Source organism: Aspergillus ibericus (genome assembly GCF_003184845.1).
Source record: "Aspergillus ibericus CBS 121593 unplaced genomic scaffold BO80scaffold_17, whole genome shotgun sequence".
Taxonomy (NCBI): domain Eukaryota; kingdom Fungi; phylum Ascomycota; class Eurotiomycetes; order Eurotiales; family Aspergillaceae; genus Aspergillus; species Aspergillus ibericus.
Genome location: NW_020292115.1, coordinates 507,504 through 520,799, shown reverse-complemented (window position 1 = coordinate 520,799; position 13,296 = coordinate 507,504). Strand labels below are relative to the sequence as shown.

General features: G+C 55.2%; 6 protein-coding genes across 6 annotated transcripts; 3 read left to right on the top strand and 3 right to left on the bottom strand.

Annotated features, from left to right (window-relative positions):
* Window positions 1-58: 58 nt before the first annotated feature.
* BO80DRAFT_354288 (putative origin recognition complex subunit 3) lies at window positions 59-2,526 on the top strand (the record flags this gene model as incomplete). Its single annotated transcript, XM_025715694.1, has 8 exons — window positions 59-121; window positions 180-389; window positions 449-522; window positions 574-808; window positions 859-998; window positions 1,050-1,323; window positions 1,377-1,498; window positions 1,548-2,526. The coding sequence occupies 8 exons, from the start codon at window positions 59-61 to the stop codon at window positions 2,524-2,526; spliced, it is 2,097 nt and encodes a 698-aa protein (XP_025575858.1).
* Window positions 2,527-2,575: 49 nt separating this feature from the next.
* On the bottom strand, window positions 2,576-3,906 carry BO80DRAFT_61827 (uncharacterized protein). The gene is made up of 5 exons (XM_025724640.1): window positions 3,832-3,906; window positions 3,658-3,777; window positions 3,546-3,606; window positions 3,344-3,480; window positions 2,576-3,278 (listed from the first exon to the last, which is right to left on the bottom strand). The coding sequence occupies exons 1-5, from the start codon at window positions 3,872-3,874 to the stop codon at window positions 2,626-2,628; spliced, it is 1,014 nt and encodes a 337-aa protein (XP_025575857.1). The 5' UTR covers window positions 3,875-3,906; the 3' UTR covers window positions 2,576-2,625.
* A 164-nt stretch (window positions 3,907-4,070) lies between these two features.
* On the top strand, window positions 4,071-7,258 carry BO80DRAFT_424732 (snoRNA-binding rRNA-processing protein NOP14). Its single transcript, XM_025719352.1, has 2 exons — window positions 4,071-4,380; window positions 4,439-7,258. The coding sequence occupies exons 1-2, from the start codon at window positions 4,093-4,095 to the stop codon at window positions 6,884-6,886; spliced, it is 2,736 nt and encodes a 911-aa protein (XP_025575856.1). The 5' UTR covers window positions 4,071-4,092; the 3' UTR covers window positions 6,887-7,258.
* Window positions 7,259-7,294: 36 nt separating this feature from the next.
* BO80DRAFT_444602 (putative triacylglycerol lipase) lies at window positions 7,295-9,021 on the bottom strand (the record flags this gene model as incomplete). The annotated part of the gene is made up of 3 exons (XM_025721441.1): window positions 7,295-8,332; window positions 8,386-8,733; window positions 8,797-9,021. 3 exons carry the CDS (start codon window positions 9,019-9,021, stop codon window positions 7,295-7,297), a joined length of 1,611 nt encoding a protein of 536 aa, XP_025575855.1.
* A 688-nt stretch (window positions 9,022-9,709) lies between these two features.
* Window positions 9,710-10,888, top strand: BO80DRAFT_354427 (putative G-patch domain protein; the record flags this gene model as incomplete). The annotated part of the gene is made up of 2 exons (XM_025715699.1): window positions 9,710-9,853; window positions 9,905-10,888. 2 exons carry the CDS (start codon window positions 9,710-9,712, stop codon window positions 10,886-10,888), a joined length of 1,128 nt encoding a protein of 375 aa, XP_025575854.1.
* A 231-nt stretch (window positions 10,889-11,119) lies between these two features.
* BO80DRAFT_61766 (uncharacterized protein) lies at window positions 11,120-12,308 on the bottom strand. The gene has a single exon (XM_025724638.1). The coding sequence runs from the start codon at window positions 12,080-12,082 to the stop codon at window positions 11,351-11,353; it is 732 nt and encodes a 243-aa protein (XP_025575853.1). The 5' UTR covers window positions 12,083-12,308; the 3' UTR covers window positions 11,120-11,350.
* Window positions 12,309-13,296: the final 988 nt, after the last annotated feature.

Sequence of the window (13,296 nt, the reverse complement as noted above, 5' to 3'; positions counted from 1 at the left end):
GTGATTCTTCTCGACTCCTTCGCGCTCTCATTCAGCTGGAGAGAGGACTCAGGTCACCATGGATTCCGAGTTGCTGGATGCCGAGCCAGCCAGTGCGCTCCAAGATGGCACTAACGGTCAGGTACCGCCCCGTCAATGCCCCGTTCCCGTTCGTCACGACCCGTCGCTAACGAGCCAAGGGTGTCTATATCTACACGCCCGCCGATAAAAGCAAACCCTCGGGAGAGCGTCCCTCCAAGCGGCGCAAGGTGGTCTCGGAAAAGGCAGCGACAGAGAAGAAGGTTCACCCTTTCGTGTCCCTTCTGAATGGCGAAGAAGACGACCAATCAATCGAAGCGCGGTATAGAACATACCACCAGCTCTGGTCTACCCAGGAGGCAAAGATTCAGGTCCGTCGGATATTGTCGGGAGATGAGCGGCTGGATAAGGTCCCTAATATGTGGCTCAGGACATTCTAGATGACGTCGACTCCGAGGTTCTAGCCAGTGTTTCTTCCTTCGTTCGGTCAACCTCTCCTCAAACGTAAGGGCGGATCGTGCTCCATAGGGTTATCCATGTCCTGACATACGGCAGATACGACGGTTGTATCCCGGCGGCACTAGTTACGGTGGGCTCCAATGTCTCGTCGCTTGCGAGACTGCTGGCCAGACTCAACGGTCAATTAACCACGGCCGGGGACGGAGGAGCTATCGTGCTGGAGTCCGGCGATGCGCCCAACCTCAAAACGACCCTCAAAAATATCATCAGATTTGCCATCACGAACACCGAAGGGAACGATGGCTACCAGTCCTTTCTCACCGATCGAGAGGTGACTGATGTGCTCCTTACCGTGCAAAACGTGTGCTAAGAGTGATGTAGGGCCCCAGAGTTCTCGCATACGATCTGGATCTCTTGGGCGACTATGTTAGGCGGAAAGGTATCAAGAAATTGGTGGTCGCATTCCGTGACAGTGAAGCTTTCGACCCAGGTCTCCTTACCGATCTTTTATCGCTACTAAGGTGAGCCAACCCTGGGTGACTGAGGCTGTAACAGCTAAGCTGATCGGGCAGCTCGTGGCTTGATCGGATCCCCTTTACCCTCTTATTCGGCATCTCGACGTCCGTGGAGCTCTTCGAGGGGAGACTCCCGCGATCAACGGTCGCTCTGCTTCGCGGGAGGTATTTCGAAATTCATGAGGCGAGCAATTGCGTCGATCGCATCTACGGGAGGTTACAGGCAGAACAGGATGGGAAGCTCTGGCTAGGGCGCAATATCACGAACGTTTTGTTTGAAAAATCCAACGATTCATTCCAGACTCCGGAGGCCTTCAGCCGTACGGTAAAGGTATCTTCGAATTTGACTTATCCGTGTCATCGCTTCTCTTCTAACAATAGCAGTACGCGTACATGTCCCATTTCTTTGCGAACCCGTTGACGGTGCTCCTAGCAGGCGAGACTCCCCCCAGCATGCGCGAGGACATCGTCTGCGAAGCAATCAGAAACCTTCCCTCCTTCCGACTGTAAGGCTGCTTTTCCACATTGATCTTCCCTGTTGCTGACTCGAAGCAGGTATTGCGAGGAGCTGCTTGACGGAGGCTCTGCCAAGCACGTGCGTGACCTGCTCGAAAACGACGAGATTCTTCTCCAGCACAGTCGACAGCATCTGACGGACGGGCAGCAGAGGATGCGCGACATCTTCCAGTGCGTCAAGTTGATACACCTGCTTCTGAAGAAACTCAACCTCGTCAAGAAGACGAGTATATCGGATCTATCAATCCGCGCGCTTTCAGGCGAACTTCAGGACTCGCCCTTAGTCAATGACATCCTCCTAGCTACCAGAACGCTAGATTCCACCCTACTCACGGAAGTATTAGCCACCCTTCCGACCACTTTAGCGGAGCGCGCAGAATTACAAGACATCCGAGCAGAGTTTAATGCCCTAGAGCAGACATACCAGGGCCCCGAGCCCCTCAGGAGCGCGCATGACAAGCGCCACTCCGTCGTGGCAACCACCGTTGTTCAGCAGCGGGTGAGACTCAGCAAGGGCAAAGCCAAGTTGCCCCAGGAGCATATTGAGTACACCAAGATCATCGACCGTTTTCACACCCTGCTCGAGGGATACTTCGAGCAGACTCTGCAGAGCCCGCAAGATCTTGTCCTGCACGAGATCTTCCTGTTTGATATGAGAAACCCCTTGAAAGAGATATTCTCCCCTCGACCGCGGTTTGCAATCGAACGGGCACTGTCCAACCCGTTCGACTATCTCATGTCCCCCTCGGAGAAACCCGAGACCAAGGTTTCCGCGAACCAACCCGCCACGGCCATTCTGTACCAGCTGTATTTGGAGTCCGGGTCACTGGTGAATGTCTACGACCTCTGGCAGGCGTTCTACGCCGTGTTTGAAAGCGAGCAAGGGGATTCCTGCGACGAACGGACCACTATGGCCCTCTTCTACCGCGCCCTGTCGGAACTCCAGGCTCTGGGCATGGTGAAAAGCAGCCGGAAAAAGGCTGACCATGTCGCCAAAAGCGCATGGATGGGATTGTGATTTGTATTGGATATTAAGCACTAGCCATCGTACAGCGATCTCATACTCAAATCAAGGGTATCATAAGAACATGCAAAGAAGTAATTGCCACCTGAACCATCAGTAGCCTGTCGCCTCATGAGGAGTCGCTGTGAGTCTCTCCGAGACGGGCAACTGGATAATGTCGTCGTTCCCTAGCGGGCGTCCCCCATCGCTTAACACCATCGCTTCCCGCCTGCGCCGCCGGACAGCCTGTTCCTCGGCGGTGCGAAGGCGTCTTCCCGGTACTTGTCTGATTTCCGCGGTATCCTCTCCATCCACCATCCACACGTCACTATCGTAGTCATCGTGGTCATTTTCTTCTAGCATGCTGCCCATCAGCCCGTATTTGCGTAGTTGCTTGGCACCGTCAGAATGCGAGGACAAGGTGCCAAAGATCGCGCTCATAATGGTATCATCCGACCACCATGTCTTCATTAGGAGCACCACATCCTGCCGCCGGGAAGGTTCGGCAAGAGCGCATGGAAACGGGTACTTGACCAACCAGCGGCTCACAATGCCCGCTTCCAAGGCGGCCGGGACATTTTCTTGGAGGACGATATTCAGTATTCCCAGTGCCTTCTTCTCGCCTAGGGGCCGTGTCTTGGGAAGGATGGGGGAGATGGTAGTGGTCGTCTCTTCGACATGTTCGTCGAGGAAGTTGCACAGACAGTCGATGAGCGCGTTGTAGGTAGAGTGATCTTTCAGCCGGACACCGACTGAGGTTCGTGACACTATAGGTGGGGGTCAGTATGGCTCGAGCCTGTTGAAGTGCAAGCCAGGAGGGGTAGATGCATACGAGCACGGTTGGAGACAAGGAAGTACATGGCACTGAGGGCCTTACCCCGCCGTTGCTTGTTTTTGCTTGCAAGATCCCGCAAAAGCAAGTCTCGGGTTTCGCCCTTGGTCGATCGTTCGGCAATGATGCGCACCGCACTAGAAATCAGATATCAGCTATCTACTGCGCGCCGCCACCGGAAATCGTCCAGGCCCATTCATACGCTGCGCGGAGGTCGTAGCTGGTGCTATCGGAGAGCTTCAGCAGGGTGTCTAGATTCAGGGCTGCACCAGCATTAGTTTTCACGTATACCAAACGAGAGAGCCGGAACGAACCATCTTCCGTGCCCTGATTGATCATGCTATCCTCCTTTTCGACATGCCTGATTTCCGTCAACTCGCCGACTCGGCGGAGGTCCGTGACAATCCCGCGGACGGCGAAGAACAGCGAGACGCCTGGACGCGGTCAGTTACTGCGGCGTCGCCCCTCGGTCAAGAACAGCAACTTACCCAGACATATCCAGACGACGCGATCGTTCAGATGAGAATTCATGGTGTGAGCGAACTGCCAGCAAGGCAACAGCGAGAGGCCGTCTTGCATCCAGCGTCGAACGAGGAAAAGCGGGGAGTCACGAGCCAGCGCGGTACTGCCGGCAGAACCCTACTCCGGGGGCGGTGAGGTCGCTTTTTTCGGGGCGGATCCACGCCCGCTTCGGCCAAAAATTTCGGTGGAGATCCAGCACGCTTCTGCGTCGTCGTCCACCCCCAACTATGCCGCCGTCGCAGCTTAAGCAGCTCAAAGCCTCCCTCCGGGATGGCGGAATCCTGGGCCCTCAACAGTCCAAGAAGCAGAAGCGCCAGAATGCAAAGACCGGCGTTTCCGCCCAGAATCGCATGAAGCGTGATTCCGCGCTGCAGGCCATTCGCGACCGCTTCAACCCTTTTGAAATCAAGGCCACTTCCCGGGCCAAGTTCGACGTAACCACCCGGGATGTAGGCTCCAAGTCGACTCAGAACCATGCGAGACCCGGTGTGACCAAGTCTCTTGGTGAAGAAAAGGTGAGCGAGGTCAGGAGTCTCCGAGGCGGGTCGTTACTGACGATATCTCCCCACACAGCGACGCCAAACACTACTGCGGGAAATGGACCGGAAGAACAAAGTCGGCGGCATATTCGATCGCCGGTTCGGTGAGGATGATCCGACAATGACGCCCGAGGAGAGGGCCGCCGAACGATTCGCCCGAGAGAGTCAGAAGAAATTGCGAAAGGAGTCCATGTTCAACCTGGAGGATGACGAAGAAGAGTTCACGCTCACACACGGAGGACAGTCTCTGTCATTCGGGGAGGGTGCCCTCGGAGACGACTTTCAAGAAGGCGATTTGGGTCCAGACGACGAGTCGGATTCCGAACTGCCGCGCAAGAGGAAGCGGGTGCTTGGCGATGACGAGGATCTAGAAGACATAGTGGATGACGAAGAGGAGGGAGAGGAGCAGCCAGAGCGGAAGAAATCGAAACACGAAGTCATGAAAGAGGTCATCGCCAAGTCTAAATTCTACAAAGCCGAGCGACAGAAGGCCAAGGAGGACGACGACGATCTCCGGGAGGAGCTCGACAAGGGCCTCCCTGATCTTTTCGATATGCTGAGGGGCGTGAAGCCTCCTCCGAAGCCAGAACCACCAAAGGACGACCTCGCAGCAATGAACCCCGCCCGCGCAGCACTGCTGGCTGGGAAGTCCCAAGACGAAACCGAGCAGGAGTATGACCAGCGCTTGAAGCAGCTAACTTTTGATAAGCGGTCTCAGCCAACGGACCGTACGAAGACGGCGGAGGAGAAGGCCGAGGAAGAGGCCCAGCGATTGAAGACCCTTGAAGAAGAGCGACTTCGACGCATGCGCGGTGAAGAGTCAAGCGAGGACGAAGATGAGGACGAGGAAATGAACGAGGAGGATGGCAGCGGAGATGAAGAGGAAGATGACGAGTCGTTACCGGATGATGCGAAGGCTTTCGGACTGCAACAACCCACTGCTGAGACGAGTACTCGTCCTGAGCTGGGAGTTGAGGATGAAGACGATTTCATCATCGATGATGATCTTGTTGAAACGAGGTCCGACGTCAGTCTATCATTCATTGAAAGCGATTCGGAGATGGAATCCGCCGAAGAATCCGAGGAGGAGGAAGAAGAGGAGGAAGACGAGCTCATCAATGGCTTCACTATACCTGGACTCAAGTCCGGCGATGCCCCGGCCGCCTCCGACGAAGAGCCCAGTGACGGTCTGGCATACACATACCCCTGCCCTGGCAGCCACGATGAGTTCCTGGAGATCATCAAGGACGTGTCGATGCAGGACCTCCCCACGGTGGTCCAGCGCATTCGAGCCCTGCACCATCCCCGCCTCCACAGCGACAACAAAATGAAGCTCGGTCGTTTCGCTGGAATCCTCGTCCAGCATGTTGCATACATGGCCGATCAACCCGAACACCCTCCGTTTGCCATTGTGGAAAACCTCCTCCGTCACATCCACTCCCTGGCGAAGAGCCACCCCGACAACGTTTGCCAGGCATATCGCGCCCATCTTCGCCAAATCGCCACAGAGCGTCCTCTCAATCTCCATCCCGGCGACCTGGTGATTCTCACCGGCATTGCCACCACCTTCCCGACGTCCGATCATTTCCACGCCATCGCAACCCCCGCACACCTGTGCATTGCTCGCTACCTGGGCCAGGGCGCGGTCAATTCTCTTGCCGACCTGTCCACGGGCACGTACGCAGCCAGCCTATCTTTGCAGTACCAGATGATCTCCAAGCGGTACATGCCCGAACTCATCAACTACATCCTCAACATCCTGTGCCATCTCAGCCCGAAAGAGCCCAGTGAGAGTCTCGGATACTTCCCCACCCGGAGCCCCCCAACCTCCCTCCGACTGAACCCATCCAAGTCCGTCTCCCCTAGAAAGCTCCGCTTCTGGGACATCACCGAGCAATCGTCTTCCAATTCCGAAGAACTCAAGCTCTCCCTGATCACCACCCTCGTCACCCTCCTGGGTACCGCCTCCGACCTCTGGATCAGCAAGTCCGCCTACACCGAGATCTTCACTCCCGCCCAGAAGGTCCTCAAGCACCTCCTCCGCTCCTGCAAGGGCAGCAAGATCTCCCCCGTCACCCGGGATACCCTGCAATCAACCCTCGACAAGGTCGACAACCACCTGGCACAAGCCCGTCGCACGCGTCGTCCCCTCCTTCTCCACCACCACCGCCCGCTGGCCATCAAGACGGCCATCCCCAAGTTCGAGGAAACCTTCAACCCGGACAAACACTACGACCCGGACCGCGAACGCGCCGAAAGCAACCGCCTCAAGGCAGAATACAAGCGCGAGCGCAAGGGCGCCATGCGCGAACTCCGCAAGGACGCCAACTTCATTGCCCGCGAGAAGCTGCGCGAGAAGAAGGAGCGCGATGCCGAGTACGAGCGCAAGTACAAGCGGCTTGTGGCCGAGGTGCAGAACGAGGAGGGTCGCGAGGCCAATGCTTACGAAAGAGTCAAGAGAATGCGGCAGGGCAAGCGGTGATTCAATCATCCTTGGTGGGTTGGTTGGTTGGTTCACTTGTGTCTTTCTGCCCGCTTCTTTCTTTTTCTTTCGTCATGTTTGCATGTTCGCTCCCACTCGGTGCTCGTTTTTTTCTCTGTGTGCGGGTTACGGGCTGGTCTACTGATTAATTCTAACTCTTGTATGCGCAAGACCTTCGGATGACGTTTGAATAGATGTATATATCCAGTTACTTATTCGATCATGGGGGCGATGATGGAATGGCAACATAAAAGAATGTTTTTTTTTATTTATCTCAGATATGTCCCTGTAAATCATGCCATCGGGAACAATGATGGCGTGTTTACACCTGGATCAACTGTATAGTTCTCTGAGGAAGTGACCGACTGTAAGCGGCTGGATGTAAACAGAACACGATACAAGTCAATGTTACTGCGAAAGATCCGTGCCTATGCTTGTCCAGTAATCGCATCGCTCCCTCTGTGCCATCGGCACCGTCTCCATTGCGGTATTGTTGGTTTGGATGAAAATGCGACGGTAGTCCTTTCCGTCACCCCATGTCTTCCACTCAGGGCTACCGAGGTAACGATGCGGATTGGGATCGAAGAATTTGATGAAGCTGGTCCAGTAGCCCTGCATCACCGGCACAATGGGGGCATTCGAGGTAAAGTACGATGCAGGAGGGGTCCCGCTCACGTACTGCGGTCCCCAAATTGCATTTTCTTCCACCGTATGGCTAACCCCTTCACCAGACGCTTCCGCAGCTGGGTCTTCAACGGCGTAGTGGTAGTTCCAACTATTCACTCCGGCCGAGGCGAATACAGATGACAAGTAGATTCCTGGACAGATATACCGGATCTCACCGTATGCGTTGCTCGTGGGTCTCCAGTACGGTTTTGAATCGGGAAATTGGCGAGTCTGGTTTTCTGAGAGGTACCAGTGATTCAACTTCGCCAGGTGATCAAACCTAATATTAGGGAATTGACTCTGGATGAAAGTATCGGCTTCCCCGACAGTGGACGTGTTTTTGGGAACGAAGATGGTGCCTTCGTCTGTGTCGTCTCCAAAAATAACAGGAACCTTGATGAATTTTCCCTGCTGGAATAGTCGATACGTGTAGTCGGGGACAAGGTCTCCATCCACTACAGGTCCATACATGTACAGAGGCGGCGTTTGAGCGCTAGGTAAGGGCGTATTGATGTTTACGCGCTGTATGCTCGCTGTATCCAGGCTGCGCAAGCATGCAAGCGTGTCTGGGTCACTTGCGCAACCGGTGCGGATAACGAGGTTATTATAGGCAAACTGGCTTTGGTCGATGGTCCACACGGGACCGAAGCTTTGCGACTCTGCAGCAGCAGCATGGAAGAGACCTTGATCCTCGCCTCCGTAGGCTGAAAGAAGAAGTGTAATAGAGGCCGCACCGGCGCTATCGCCGCCGATGACAACATGATTGGGATCCCCTCCGAACTGCCGAGTCATGGTCAGCGGCGACGTGCTGTCGTTAGTCCACAGGATCACACCTTGCTGATATGTGTCTTCACCCATTTTAGAACCTTGATCTGATCCTTCAGGCCATTATTCACGCTTCCACCCTTTGACACCTCCGCCCCGGACAGAAAACCGTAAGGGCCTACTCGGTAGTTGAAGGTAACCACAAGGATGGCCATTTCAGATGCTTTGATTAGACCTGTTCCATTGTAGTTGGGGCTTGAATTTTGATTGAAGCCGCCTCCTTGAATCCAAACAAAAACGGGCAGCTTGGTAGCGTTTCTCGCTGCGCTAGGGACGTATAGATCGAGAAAAAGACAATCTTCAGATGTGCCAGCAGGAGCCGGATATTCGCCCGTGGGGATACACAGGGGCCCGTGCTGGTCGCGACGTGTCAGCGCAGGCACCGAGCTTAGACGATTCCATTGCTGCTAAAAGTATACCTGTGATGCATCCTGGACACCCTCTACCGTCTCGGGATCCTGCGGCGCAGAGAACCGCAGGGGCCCTACAGGTGCGGCAGCATAGCGTATCCCCAGCCACTGAGTGATGCCATCCGGTAACGCCTGGCCTTGATATCGCGCGTAACCAAGGTTTACCGTCGAGCTTTGAGAAGATGCTACCAGGTTGAAGAGAAAGGTGGACAGTGCAAGATGACAGAGAATCATATTATATGGTGCAGTGGGTCTTGGGATCATAGACGCTTCATCTGTTGTAAAGCTGCAACTGGAGAAGATATAGTGGCAGCCATGGGGGGGGGGGGCCCGGGCACCATACTTGCTATTTAACAGCGCGAACGCTTGGACGGTAACGCGCCCCAAGGAAGTTCGGTTCATGATCTGGGAAATGGTGAGAAAATGGGCCGCGGCAAGGTTCTCTCCTTGCGCATACAGTGATTCAATGCATCCCAAGAACGGGACAGTCCCGGACGGTGGTGGAGACTATAGTTTGGACGCCCGAAATCCATCTAGGCTAGCGAGCAAGGTGACCGGTTGAGGGACATCTGATGGGACGATCTTCACTAGCAGCCTTGGCCGATGGAGACGCAACCCCCATTATGGGGGAGGGGCAGCGATGGAGAGGAACCCGAAGGATGGGAGAGTTGGGGAGTTGGAGAGTTGGAGAGGGGAGGAAAGGAAATCGGGGGGACCGCCGGAGAGGGAAAACCCGCCCTCCGCCAGAATCGGCATCCCCGCAGTCGCATCGCTTCCTGGTTTTCCGGATTTTGGCCTGGTCTTCAGCATCATTCCTCTTTCTCTTGCTACCGTTGCTCATCTGACTCGACCGAAACCCCACCCCGTCGATCACTCCAGCTCCGGTATCTACATTTACCTCCGACGCACGCTCAGGCCAGCCATGGCGCCTCCCCCTCACCCCGAGATCCCCGCACGCGGAAGGCCGGACGAAGAGGACGAGGAAGACGACTACATGTCCATGGTCATTGAAGAGCCCCAACAGAAGGAAACCTTTGCGCAAAAGAAGCGGCGACAGCAACGAGAGGTATGTGCAAGGATAGGCCATTCGGGACCCTGCTGACCAGCCACGCCCCAGGCCGAAGCGCGAGCCAAAATTCCGTCCAAGGCCGAGCGCGCTGCCCAAGAAGCTGCCCGTCGAGATGCCGCCTTATCCACCAGTACGCTTGATCCCTCCAACAAGGGATTCCAGATGATGGCCAAACTGGGCTTCAAGCCGGGACAAGTTCTGGGCAAACCTGCTGCGCCTCAAGACGGGAAGGATACCAACACCAACACCCCCGACGACCCGAACTTGCGGGGCCGGTCCGAGCCCCTCAATTTGATTTTTAAGGAGGATCGGGGCGGTATCGGTCTGGACACGGAGCGGAAACGCAAATTTCTCGAAGAGGCAGAAGAAGTAACGAAGAAGGTTAAACAAGAAGAGGGAGATTACCGCGACCGGGTACGGTTGGAGAGGGAGACGCGGCGACTCGAGGCGCAGTTCCATGCTGCGCAGAAGGTTGCAGAACGGCTAGATGCCGAAGCAGAGGCTGAGACGGGGCCATCCCTCCAGCCGCAGGAAGGGAAGTCGGGCGAGACAGAGGATCTTGGAGGAGACGAGGGAGAGCCACAGGGAGATGATTCGGGCGGCGAGCCAAGTCCGAAGAAAGCTAGAAGGCCGGTCAAACCAACCTCCCAAATCAACATCCTCTATCGGGGGTTGGTGAAGGAGCGAGAGGAGAAGGAACGTGCCGTGCAGACACGACATATGTTACAGACGTCGCTTCCATCGTCCTTTTTCCCTAACCCACAACTACCGGGGTATGATGACTCGACTCTCGATCAAGATGACCAGCAGGCACTTGGGGGGAGACGGGAGATGGCCGCGATTCTTGAACAAGAGTTGGAAGAAGAGGACCCGGAATTGGACGAGTTCAATGCGCTGGAGCCGGGCGAACGTCTGACCCGACTGGTTCAGTATCTGCGCGAGAACCATCACTACTGCTTCTGGTGCAAATATCGGTACGAGACGGCAGAGATGGAAGGGTGTCCGGGAGTGACAGAGGAAGACCATGACTAACGACTGACGTGCATTGTACTATAGATCCTCTGTATGTAATATCATTACAACTCGACCGCTGAGTTTCAAATTAGACTAGTTTTCATGTCATGCAGGATACCCCACTAACAGGACATGGTATATCGACCCAATCGCCAGGATTGGGACTGCATATATAGTTGATCAAGACACTGAGGAAAGAAAAAAAAGAGACACGACCATTAGTAATAGGAAGAAGATGCACATCGAATCACAAACAGGTGGCAACAAAGAAATTCCAGTGGTATCAGTGAAAGCACCATGACCCATCAAACGTACACCGGGCATGGCTGTCGGACAAATAAGAGCCACGGGTGTTGGAAGCACCGAGAAGGAAAAGTGGCGCGCATGTAGCAACCTTCTTCTGTAGGCGCCAGACATTAAGTAGAAAAGAGATGAAGAGAGGAATGCGCAAGAGTGCGGACAAGCCAGGCCGGGATAGCATCAGAATTTGGCCGCGGGGATGGTCTCCATCAACTGCGCCAACGAGCGGTTTGGGCATGTCTGCAGCGTCTGGAAACAGCTGGCGCAGATGCGCAGGCAGCAGAAGACACATCGATATCGGACTTCGCGGTCAAACTTTTGGCAGGTCATGCACGGAAGCGTGTGCCAGACATTGTTGGCAGGGGGCATGGACCGATGGTCCTGGTAGCAGGCAAAGTGGAGCTTGTTCAGCGGTGCTGCGACAGGCTCAATCTCGGGAGGCGTCCATGGCCCATTGTTCTCCTCGCTGGACACGGGTTCGATGGGAGCGGCGGTGCCATCCAGTTCCGGCTCGGGCTCCGGGATGAAGTCTTCCAATGGCTCATCTGCGTCCGGGCGTAGTATCACCCGGTCCGGACCCTCCTCACTCGACGGAGGCGTCCTTTGCACCGGCACTGCCGCCACTGGAGGACGATATGCCTGATATGCTCGCGGAGGAGGGGTGTAATTGGCAGCTGGAGCGGGTGGGAGGAAGTCCTCCTGGGGATGGCGCGGTTGTACGGCGGAAGGCAGCGGAGTCGGCGAAGGCGACTCCGAGTCCGTTTGCGGCGGAGTCACCGTCGTCGCCGGTGCCTGCACAGGCTCGGCTCCTTTCTGTGGCAGGGAATCGGAGGACTTCTGCTTGAACCCTTTCATGGCGAAGGACGGTACTCGCAGGCCGCGAGTGCGATTTTCTTTGTCGAGGATGGCCATTTTTCTTTTCGGGGCAACCCCTGCTGTCTTCTGGGAGCAGAAACTGTGAAGAGCACGGCCGGACGTGGAACTTGAAAGTGAAGAGGGTAGCAAAAGAGAAAGAGAGGAAGAGGGGGAGGGGGGGAAGAGAGAGGAAGGGAGGCTAAGGTCAGCCTAACCCTAGATGTTGCTGCTGAAGAAGAAGAAAAAAAAATAGAACAAGGAAAAGAAAAAAAAAAAAAAAAAAGTCAAGAATCAAGTCCTATGACGATGGGGCGCTAAACAAGACACTCGAGCCTACACCGTGCCTACTGAATACTACTAAGAGGAACGGAAGCAGAAAAAGTGGATATGGAAAAGATAAATCCGGATTACCATCGATCCATCCAGGAACGCGCAACAGGGGACGGACGAGCTGAACCATGGATGGCTCCACTCCCGGGGAGGCAGCCAGCCCGACGGCCGTCATTGATCGCGGACGATGGATGGATAATTCGATAGATAGATAGTTCTTGGGGGAATAGACAGATGAGTGGGGTGCCTTCTGATCGACTCCAAAGTCAAGACCGCGAGAAAAAGAAACCACCCACTCAACTTCAAGCGAGCTGCAGCCTGCAGCTGTCGCTGTCGAGGTGGATGGATCAGTCGCCGTCCGCCCTTGACTAGTGGACGATAGCGTTCGTTCAGCCTTCGGTTGCCCTGGTCTGCTCTCTTCACAATTCTCATCCTGTCCTCTGGCTGAAGCTCACATGGGTGGCGGTCACGCCGGGATTGGCTGCGCGGCGAAACGAGAAACAAGAAACTACTAAGAAAGACCCTGCACGGGCGCTAAGAGTCATCATGGGAAATGAGATAAGGGCCGAGTCATCTCAGGAGTCCTGCTTATCATCATGTCGTGTCGTCGGCTTATTTCCTCCAGGGCCGGTGGAGCCCCTCGCGTGGCTGAAACAAACAAGATCGCAGCCCCGATCCACGATGATCGTCCCCCTGGTCCCTGGTCCCTGGTCCATACCAGGTTAATGGCTCATGCATCGCCCAGCCTACATTCAATGCCAAGTGTCAGAGACATCTATTCCAACTTCCAACCCTGAAATTCAACCGATCCATCCCCCCCCCCTAGCAATCTTCTGCCCGTCCATATGCTTAATACATCGGCCTCCACCAGGCTACTCCCACACGCTAACAAGTAGAGAAAACAGTAAAGGCGCATCCACAGGCGCCTATACCCACAGAAA

Coding starts and splice junctions, on each gene's coding strand:
- BO80DRAFT_61766 (XM_025724638.1), bottom strand. CDS start 12,082: ATGGCCATCCTCGACAAAGAAAATCGCACTCGCGGCCTGCGAGTACCG.
- BO80DRAFT_424732 (XM_025719352.1), top strand. CDS start 4,093: ATGCCGCCGTCGCAGCTTAAGCAGCTCAAAGCCTCCCTCCGGGATGGC. Junction 4,381..4,438: donor AGTCTCTTGGTGAAGAAAAG/GTGAGCGAGGTC, acceptor CTCCCCACACAG/CGACGCCAAACACTACTGCG.
- BO80DRAFT_61827 (XM_025724640.1), bottom strand. CDS start 3,874: ATGAATTCTCATCTGAACGATCGCGTCGTCTGGATATGTCTGG. Junction 3,607..3,657: donor CAATCAGGGCACGGAAGATG/GTTCGTTCCGGC, acceptor ATGCTGGTGCAG/CCCTGAATCTAGACACCCTG. Junction 3,279..3,343: donor CCTTGTCTCCAACCGTGCTC/GTATGCATCTAC, acceptor CCCCACCTATAG/TGTCACGAACCTCAGTCGGT.